Below are 10,584 nucleotides of genomic sequence, written 5' to 3'. Positions count from 1 at the left end.
CACTGAACACCTTGCCATCTGGCTGGCAGTTTAAGAAATCATTTTTCATTTGGAAATAGAATAGAACACAAGACTGATCAAGAAATACTGTTTTCCCCTACTGGTTAGTGGATATATTATTCTTGCACAAATTGAAACCCTAGCAGAGGTGCTGGCACTAGGCGTGCTGGCTTGAAGTGGTTTCCATCATATACAGGGGTTTACAGTTTGGCTCAGTGGCTCTCAGCACCCCCCTCTATACAAGTTGTTCCAGCGCCCCACATGTGTGAAGCGACTAGAAGTGATGTTCTCAGGGGTGATGTGATTCCTTAGCCAGGCCCCTTGCTCCGCTGCGGCTGAGATGGGTGATAGGGCAGCTGTTGTACTGAGACAAATATATCCACATGGCCACTGCTCATGCGCCTCTTCTATGCCAGGCAGGTGGCAGGCGGGCGCTGGTCCGGCTTTGCCCTTGTTGACGCCGCCGCCGCCGCACGGCAAAGGGGCGCTTTGCTGGTGATCAGCCTCCGCTGCGAGTTCTGTTAGGGCTCCGCAGGTGTCCTTCCCCCCCCCGCCCCGGGGCGGCTCCCCCGCTGCCGTCAGGCCCGGCCGGAGGAATCTGGGCCCGCCGCTCCCCCGCACACCGCTGTCACAGGCGCTGGGGGCCCCGCGACAACTGCCCCCGCCGGCGGTCGCGCACGATGCTCAACCTCCTCCGCCAGCCGGGCCCGCGGCGAGTGGCATCGCCTCAGCCCGGCGCTGCGGAGAGGGGCGCGGGGCGGTCCCGCGGCAACCGTCGCCCCGCATCCCCAGCGGCTAGAGCAGGGCGCCGGGGGTCCCTCCCCGGCTGGCCTGGACCAGGGCGCCCCGCCCGGGTCGCTGCCGCCCTGGGGGCCGGCTGCGCGAGGCGGACTGGCGCTAAGCTCGCGCACGCAAGGGCGGCTGGGCGGGTTCCCGAGAAATCGGCTCCTTCTTTTGGCGCCCGCATAGGGATGACGTCACCGCCTCGCGGCCGCGCGAGCCTCCCGGCGCGCGAGCGCCCCCCCTCGCCTCCTGCAGCGCGGCCCGCGGGGGAAGGGGGACCCGCCCGCGAGAATGAGCGAGTCCCCCTGCCCCCACTCGGCAGGCGCGCCCCGCCCGCACCGCGCATGCACGTACCCCCGGCGCGCGCGCGCACTGGGTGCTCGTGCAGGAGACGGCGGCGACGACCAGAGAGACGCGCGCAGACCCCCCCCCCACCCCAACCCCCCGTTCCCACCAGCACCAGCGTCCCCGCGAACTGCGGCACTGAGCGCGGCGGCGGCAGCAGCAGGTAAGCGCGGCTCCCCCCCCACGCACACACACGGTGGGGCCGCTGCGCGCGCTCTCGCCGCTGAGACTGCTGCCCGTCAGCCCGGCCGGCTCGCGCCGGGGATACGGAGCCACCACAGACGCGCCCGCCGCAGCAGCCGCCGCGCGTCGCTGCCTCCCCCTCCGTCCTTCCTGACGCGCGCGAGGAGGCGCCGCCGCCGCGCGCCAGCCCCGAGCCCCCACTGCAACAAAGGGGAGCGGGGCCGCCGCCTGCGCGCCCCGGCCCGGCCCCGCGAGGCAGCCGCCGCCGCTCTGCGGGCGGGCGCTGCGCGGGCACCGTGCGGAGGGATCCCGCCTCCGCCTATCCCCGGCGCCGCCCCGAGAGGCGGCGCGGACGGGCCCGGGCTGGCGCTGCGAGGCTCGCTCTGGAGAAGGAGCCGGGCTCCGGCCCCGAACAGCCCGCAGCGAGGAGCAGAGACCGGCAGCGCCCGCCTGGCGCCGCGCACCGCCATGGACCGCGCGCTTGGACTCGTGCCGCGGCCCCGGGGACGCTCGCACAGCTGGCTCCGGGTGCACGCACTGGGCCAGGGACACCCAGGCCCATGGGCGCACGCCTGGCTCGGCCCCTTACTCGCGTGTTCGCCGCAATTAGGTGCGCGCCGCTGCCGAAACCCAGGTGATTTGAGGAGCAAAAAACACCACGTGGCTTCCTGCAGCTTTGTTGTTGTTTTACGTTAGGCTCGGTGGCCGTCGGGACGCCTTAGCGCTGGGTGCTGTGTGGGAACTGTTTAAAAAGGGGGAAACAAAACATAATTTTACTTGCCTGTTGAAAAAAAAGGGACCCTTCTTTCAGTGGAATTTTACACAGTTGCCTTACACTGCACACTAGCTCTATAGTAGGCAGCACAGTGCATGCTGTAAGATTACAAGAATTGAAACAAGCTAGCAAATTTTGTATTTTCAGTTTGTATACACCTGTGCATTTATACAGATTAAATTTTCCAAGGCCAAAATTTTCCAATTGATCTCCAGTATAATACAGGCTAGAGAACTTCCCCCAAAATAATTCTTAGAGTGTGAATTTCTGTTGCTTCAACTTCCCGCCACTGGCTCAGGTGATACCTTTCTCAGCTAGATTGAAAAGCCCCCTCAGTGTTTGTTCCTGGGTAGGTACTAGGTAGGAGATTTGATAATGTGTTATGTATACACTATTTCAGTTTCCCCATAACAATCTGTTGGGTTGAAAAGATGCTTATCAATGGGACAACAGGAAAACTCTTAAATTTTAAATCAATGTTTTGTTTATACAAAAAAGCAAAAGGACATGCTATTGACCATTAACAACCACTCTTTATTATTTGTAAAAAAAGTCCCTAGTCCCATAGTTTTTAAAGTTGTTTTTGTTTTCTTTTATAAATTGAAACTGTTCTGTACACCTCTCATACCTGATTATTTTAGAATGTCATTAAGTGGGGGGGAATTCTGATCCATAAAAGGACTTAGGCGCCTGAGGCCAACATTGAGGTGCCACTGAGAGCCTCAGAAATGCCACTTAGCTGCCACCTAACTCTCTGTACGTGCCTAAACTCCCTAGGCATCTAAATATATATTGTTCAAGGGTGCCTAAGTTTCTGCCAGTGAGCATGCCTCAGTCTAGGCTCTCCGGAGACCATCTCATGCCTAAACCTGCAGGTCCCAATCCAGTAGGAGTAGATGTTGTCAAAGCATGCAAAACGCCACACAAAACAGCTAGAGGAGGTGGAGGTGGTGCCGTTGTCCCCATTATAATTTTAGTCCAGAGGTTTGGCACCTAACTCTCCTCATGAATCCTCAGGCAAACAGTATGGTGTGTTTTTCTTTTTTCATATGGTTAAATGTAAATGCATACATTTAGAAACAACGAATGTAGGTCATACTTTCAGGATGGGGGACTTTATCCTGGGAAGCAGTGACTCTGAAAAAGATTTGGGGATCATGGTGGATAATGAGATGAACATGAGCTCCCAGTGTGATGCTGTGGCCAAAAGGAGGGCTATTGCGATCCTTGGATGTATAAACGGGAACCCTGAGTAGGCAGAGATAGGTTATTTTACCTCTGTATTTGACACTGGTGAGACTGCTGCTGGTGTCCACAATTCAAGAAGGATGTTGATAAATTGGAAAGGGTTCACAGAAGAGCCACGAGAATTGGTGGGATAACTCACATGACTGGAGTACTGTCATGGATGGTTATAAACTGTTCAGGAAGGACAGGCAGGACAGAAAAGGTGGGGGAGTAGCACTGTATGTAAGGGAGCAGTATGACTGCTCAGAGCTCCGGTATGAAACTGCAGAAAAACCTGAGTGTCTCTGGATTAAGTTTAGACGTGTGAGCAACAAGAGTGATGTAGTGGTGGGAGTCTGCTATAGACCACCGGACCAGGGGGATGAGGTGGATGAGGCTTTCTTCCGGCAACTCGCAGAAGCTACTAGATCGCATGCCCTGGTTCTCATGGGTGACTTTAATTTTCCTGATATCTGCTGGAAGAGCAATACAGCAGTGCATAGACAATCCAGGAAGTTTTTGGAAAATGTAGGGGACAATTTCCTGGTGCAAGTGCTAGAGGAGCCAACTGGGGGGGAGCTTTTCTTGACCTGCTGCTCACAAACCGGGAAGAATTAGTAGGGGAAGCAAAAGTGGATGGGAATCTGGGAGGCAGTGACCATGAGTTGGTTGAGTTCAGGATCCTGACACAGGGAAGAAAGGTAAGCAGCAGGATACGGACCCTGGACTTCAGGAAAGCAGACTCTGACTCCATCAGGGAACGGATGGGTAGGATCCCCTGGGGGACTAACATGAAGGGGAAAGGAGTCCAGGAGAGCTGGCTGTATTTCAAGGAATCCCTGTTGAGGTTACAGGGACAAACCATCCCGATGTGTCAAAAGAATAGTAAATATGGCAGGCGACCAGCTTGGCTTAACGGTGAAATCCTAGCGGATCTTAAACATAAAAAAGAAGCTTACAAGAAGTGGCAGGTTGGACATATGACCAGGGAAGAGTATAAAAATATTGCTCGGGCATGTAGGAATGAAATCAGGAGGGCCAAATCACACCTGGAGCTGCAGCTAGCAAGAGATGTTAAGAGTAACAAGAAGGGTTTCTTCAGGTATGTTGGCAACAAGAAGAAAGCCAAGGAAAGTGTGGGCCCCTTACTGAATGAGGGAGGCAACCTAGTGACAGAGGATGTGGAAAAAGCTAATGTACTCAATGCTTTTTTTGCCTTTGTCTTCACTAACAAGGTCAGCTCCCAGACTGCTGCACTGGGCATCACAGCATGGGGAGTAGATGGCCAGCCCTCTGTGGAGAAAGAGGTGGTTAGGGGCTATTTAGAAAAGCTGGACGTGCACAAGTCCATGGGGCCGGACGCGTTGCATCCGAGAGTGCTAAAGGAATTGACGGCTGTGATTGCAGAGCCATTGGCCATTATCTTTGAAAACTCGTGGCGAACGGGGGAAGTCCCGGATGACTGGAAAAAGGCTAATGTAGTGCCAATCTTTAAAAAAGGGAAGAAGGAGGATCTTGGGAACTACAGGCCAGTCAGCCTCATCTCAGTCCCCGGAAAAATCATGGAGCAGGTCCTCAAGGAATCAATCCTGAAGCACTTACATGAGAGGAAAGTGATCAGGAACAGTCAGCATGGATTCACCAAGGGAAGGTCATGCCTGACTAATCTAATCGCCTTCTATGATGAGATTACTGGTTCTGTGGATGAAGGGAAAGCAGTGGATGTATTGTTTCTTGACTTTAGCAAAGCTTTTGACACGGTCTCCCACAGTATTCTTGTCAGCAAGTTAAAGACGTATGGGCTGGATGAATGCACTATAAGGTGGGTAGAAAGTTGGCTAGATTGTCGGGCTCAACGGGTAGTGATCAATGGCTCCATGTCTAGTTGGCAGCCGGTGTCAAGTGGAGTGCCCCAGGGGTCAGTCCTGGGGCCGGTTTTGTTCAATATCTTCATAAATGATCTGGAGGATGGTGTGGATTGCACTCTCAGCAAATTTGCAGATGATACTAAACTAGGAGGAGTGGTAGATACGCTGGAGGGCAGGGATAGGATACAGAGGGACCTAGACAAATTGGAGGATTGGGCCAAAAGAAATCTGATGAGGTTCAATAAGGATAAGTGCAGGGTTCTGCACTTAGGACGGAAGAACCCAATGCACCGCTACAGACTAGGGACCGAATGGCTAGGCAGCAGTTCTGCGGAAAAGGACCTAGGGGTGACAGTGGACGAAGCTGGATATGAGTCAGCAGTGTGCCCTTGTTGCCAAGAAGGCCAATGGCATTTTGGGATGTATAAGTAGGGGCATAGCGAGCAGATCGAGGGACGTGATCGTCCCCCTCTATTCGAAATTGGTGAGGCCTCATCTGGAGTACTGTGTCCAGTTTTGGGCCCCACACTACAAGAAGGATGTGGAGAAATTGGAGAGTCCATTGAAGGGCAACAAAAATGATTAGGGGTCTGGAACACATGACTTATGAGGAGAGGCTGAGGGAACTGGGATTGTTTAGTCTGCAGAAGAGAAGAATGAGGGGGGTTTGATAGCTGCTTTCAACTACCTGAGAGGTGGTTCCAGAGAGGATGGTTCTAGACTATTCTCAGTGGTAGAAGAGGACAGGACAAGGAGTAATGGTCTCAAGTTGCAGTGGGGGAGGTTTAGGTTGGATATTAGGAAAAAAATTTTCACTGGGAGGGTGGTGAAACACTGGAATGCATTACCTAGGGAGGTGGTAGAATCTCCTTTCTTAGAAGTTTTTAAGGTCAGGCTTGACAAAGCCCTGGCTGGGATAATTTAATTGGGGAATGGTCCTGCTTTGAGCAGGGGGTTGGACTAAATGACCTCCTGAGGTCCCTTCCAACCCTGATATTCTATGATTCTAATTATTAAAGGATTAGAAAACGTACTTTCTAGTGATAGGAGCTTAATCTATTCAATTTAACAAAGAGAAGGTTAAGGGGTGACTTGATTACGATCTGTAAACCAGAGGTGCTGGGGTGGGTGCCGGCACTCCCTGGCTTGAAGTGGTTTCCATCATATACAGGGTTTAAAGTTTTGTTCAGTGGCTTTCAGCACCCGCACTATAAAAATTGTTTCAATGCTATTGTATGTAAGAACCTACATTGTGGACAAATATATAATAAATCTATTCAATCTATCAGAAAAGGGTACAACACAATCCAATGGCTGGAAGTTGAAGCTAGACAAATTAAGACTGGAAATAACGTGTAAATTTTTGACAGTGAGGGTAATTAACCATAAGAACAATGTAGCAAGGGTTGTCGTGGATTCTCCATCACTGGTAATTTTTAAATCAAGATTAGATGTTTTCCTAAAAGCTACACTCTAGGAATTATTTGGGGGACATTTTATGGCCTGTGTTATACTTGAGGTCAGACTAGATGATCACAATGATTCCATCTGGCTTTGGAATCTTTGAATTGTATGGGGAGCCTAGGCCCCTAATTTGGGGCTGTGGATTCCATTGTGCCTTTAGCACACAATTCTGCAGCTGTGGTGTACTTGTATAGCTATTTCCTAATCACCTATACAATTCGTAGATCAAATACTGTTTGCTATAAAATCAGTCAAAACTTCATTTCATTTGCATTTTACTTTAACAAAACATGTTGTATAGTTTTTAACTGCTTGAAAATGTGAGAATAGACTCTTAATTTCCTGAATAACTTTTAGTATTGCTGAAAATGTTATTTAATTTGAGAAACAGATTACGACAGTGTATAATTCTCTGTTCTTACCTTCCCCAATGTTCTTTCTTTCAGTTTCAAAGTGCGCATAATAAGGATTAGTCTTCTGACAAAAGTTTAGTGATCGATTATTAAGAAAATTTCCTGCATTGTTCATGGTACGGCTTAACCTTTTATATTTTGTATTTAGTTTTGGTTACAATGGTAAATGGTTATTTTATGTACATTTCTAGAGCTTACATGTTTTAAATGTGTAAATACTTATTGACATTTCTTTTTGTTATAAGAAATACTAGTGTTGCAGCAGTTTCAGGAATTTACTTCACAAAGTTTCTGAGTAAGTCAAATTGAAATGCAAATTTTAATATGCTAGTTAGAATTACAAAAGCAGATTTAATGTAAATATGTGAGTAAATTTATATTTCCTTCAAAATAAAATTGGTCATTGAAAAAAAATAGCATTTTTTTCTTCAAAGTATGTACATGGTACTAGGTGAAAAACCTTTGCATATGTAATAGTTTTAAATGAGACTTAACATTAATCTTTTTTACAGTCTGGAGTACATGTTCTGATCAAATTAAGCTAAAGTTTTCATTTGATAATTCTTATTTTTGATTTTGTAGATGACACTTAGAATCATGTCTTATGAGTTAGTGTTTTAGAGTAACTTGTAAAAAGTCAAGACTCTCTCTCTCTCTCTCTCCCCCCAGGAGTTTTTCATCAGTATGTCTGAAAGCATTAAATATAATGATGATGATCACAAAACTGTGTTTCTGAAAACATTAAATGAACAACGTCTGGAAGGAGAATTCTGTGACATAGCTATTGTGGTAGAAGATGTGAAATTCAGAGCGCACCGGTGTGTGCTTGCTGCATGCAGTACCTACTTCAAAAAGCTTTTCAAGAAATTGGAGGTTGATAGCTCATCAGTAATAGAGATAGATTTCCTTCGTTCTGATATATTTGAAGAGGTTCTAAATTATATGTATACTGCAAAGATTTCAGTTAAGAAGGAAGATGTAAATTTGATGATGTCATCAGGTCAGATTCTTGGGATTAGGTTTTTGGATAAACTCTGTTCTCAGAAACGTGATGTATCTAGTCCCGAAGAAAATGCCCAATCCAAGAGTAAGTATTGTCTGAAAATAAATCGATCTATTGGAGAATCTAATGATAACCAAGATGATGAGGTTGAGGAAATTGGAGATCATGATGATAGCCCATCAGATGTGACAGTAGAAGGAACTCCTCCAAGTCAGGAAGATGGGAAATCCCCTACTAATACACTAAGAGTTCAAGAAGCAATTCTGAAAGAGTTGGGGAGTGAGGAGGTTCGAAAAGTAAACTGCTATGGTCAAGAAGTGGAGCCCATGGAAACAACTGAATCAAAAGACTTAGGATCTCAAACCCCTCAAGCTCTAACATTTAATGATGGCATAAGTGAAGTGAAAGATGAACAGACACCAGGATGGACAACAGCAGCTGCTGACATGAAGTTTGAATATTTGCTTTATGGTCACAGGGAACAGATTGCATGTCAAGCGTGTGGTAAGACATTTACTGATGAAGCACGATTGAGAAAACATGAAAAGCTTCATACTGCTGATAGACCATTTGTTTGTGAAATGTGCACTAAAGGGTTTACCACACAGGCTCACTTGAAAGAGCACCTGAAAATCCATACAGGTTACAAGCCTTATAGCTGTGAGGTTTGCGGAAAGTCTTTTATTCGAGCTCCAGATCTGAAAAAGCATGAAAGAGTCCATAGTAATGAAAGGCCATTTGCATGCCATATGTGTGATAAAGCTTTCAAGCACAAGTCCCATCTAAAAGATCATGAAAGACGACACCGAGGGGAAAAACCTTTTGTCTGCAGCTCTTGCACTAAAGCATTTGCTAAAGCATCTGATCTAAAAAGGCATGAGAACAATATGCACAGTGAAAGGAAACAAATTACTACAGCCAATGCCATCCAGAGTGAAACAGAACAATTACAGGCAGCAGCCATGGCAGCTGAAGCAGAGCAGCAACTTGAAACTATAGCTTGTAGTTAAAAACAAAAGCAGAAAACTTTATCCAAAAAGTAACTTAAGAAATTAAATTGAACAAAAATTAAATGTTGAAACATGTTTAGACTGATCATTATCTTTTCAGATAAAATATTTTTAGAGGGATTGAACACTGCATAGGAGCATATAGCAGTGCTTGGTTAGGTATTTTAAAATACTTCAAAGATATGTATTCTTAGAGTATAAAAATAATTTTGTTATTAGCACTAACATGTTTTAATTTCAGAAAATGACTGAGCCCTTTATAAACAAAATGAGGAAATCTCTATTTGATGTTTTAGTACAACCTCTGCATACTTGTCCTTTGTACACATTAGTATCAATGAGGTAAATTATGTCTAACAAAACTGAAATTTGTAGAAAAAGTTATAAGTGTGGGAACAAATTTTTTTTTTTTTTTTTTTTTTAGATTTTTGGGTGTAGTTTCGTAAGGACCATATAGTACACCTAGAACCCACAAAAATTCATCTGCTGGAATCCTGACATTTTTATTTCCTCCTTTTTCCTCATTCACTGTACTTATTAGCTATTAGTGCAGCAAGTTGGCTATTTTGGGTAGTTGGTCAAGCGGAGTTATCCTGCTTCTTTGTCCACTCCCTTAAATTCCTCTCTTTAATCTGGCTGGTGAGTTGGTGCATACAATACTTGCTCTTCTAAAGGTTAGACTTTTCACATTCATAATAGCCTAGATGTGTCCCCTGGATCAACAAATGGAGAGGACACAGCACTCATCTACCCTTTCTGTGTTGAAAGGAGTAGGGCTCAGTTGCCTCCATGTACCCTTCAGAGGCCTTTTCGTGCACTGTACGGGGGATGGAATGGAGGTGGGAGGGGGGACAAGTGGGCAGAATGTGTAGAGAGATATATTGTTCCAAATCTGGCCCCATGAAAATTAATCAAAGATAATACAATCTGAGACTGTACTGTCTTTGTCATGTAGCTTCCCCCTCACTCTCCCCAGGACAGCTGAGGCAAAGGGATGCATAGGTGCAGACTCTGTGGGTGCTCTGGGGCTGGAGCACCCACAGGAAAAAAATGGTGGGTGCTGAGCACACACCAGCAGCCCCCTGCCAGCGGGCCCCACCGATCAGCGCCTCCGCTTCCCTCCCAACGCCTGCTGCAGATCAGCTGTTTCACAGCATCAGGACACGTTGGGGGTGAGCGGGGAGGGGGAAGAACTGGGCAGGGAAGAGACAGGGTGGGAAGAAGCAGGACGGGGGTGGGGCATTGGAGTAAGGGGTGGGGTGGTGGCAGGGCCTGGGCAGAGCCAGGGGTCGAGAACTCCTGGGCAGATTAGAAACTTGGCACCTCTATGAAGGGATGTCTCTAGAAATACACCTCAGTGGAACTAGCTGTGCTGTTAAGGGGAGGGATTTGGTACCAGGCACCCTGCAGATCGCTGCCTGCAACTTTAAGGGTAGGTTCCATGGCCTTTTAGGGGGCACCTCCCAGTAGGATTGTGTGTAGAAAGATCTCCACAGGGGAATCTGTGTGAAAA

The 10,584-nt window shown here is 47.5% G+C and overlaps 1 protein-coding gene across 2 annotated transcripts; it reads left to right on the top strand.

Annotated features, from left to right (window-relative positions):
• Positions 1 to 1,248: 1,248 nt before the first annotated feature.
• On the top strand, positions 1,249 to 10,271 carry ZBTB14 (zinc finger and BTB domain containing 14). Of its 2 annotated transcripts, none has more exons than XM_074943130.1 (3): positions 1,249 to 1,291; positions 7,092 to 7,174; positions 7,728 to 10,271. In XM_074943130.1, the coding sequence occupies exons 2-3, from the start codon at positions 7,172 to 7,174 to the stop codon at positions 9,069 to 9,071; spliced, it is 1,347 nt and encodes a 448-aa protein (XP_074799231.1). In that variant the 5' UTR covers positions 1,249 to 1,291; positions 7,092 to 7,171; the 3' UTR covers positions 9,072 to 10,271. The 2 variants fall into 2 exon arrangements, with proteins under 2 accessions (XP_074799231.1, XP_074799230.1); XM_074943129.1 differs by lacking the exon at positions 1,249 to 1,291 and adding an exon at positions 1,731 to 1,945.
• Positions 10,272 to 10,584: the final 313 nt, after the last annotated feature.

The sequence above is a fragment of the Natator depressus genome, chromosome 2 (genome assembly GCF_965152275.1).
Source record: "Natator depressus isolate rNatDep1 chromosome 2, rNatDep2.hap1, whole genome shotgun sequence".
NCBI classification, from domain to species: domain Eukaryota; kingdom Metazoa; phylum Chordata; order Testudines; family Cheloniidae; genus Natator; species Natator depressus.
Note: the sequence above shows the minus strand (reverse complement) of the source record. Positions and strands in the feature narration are given on the sequence as shown.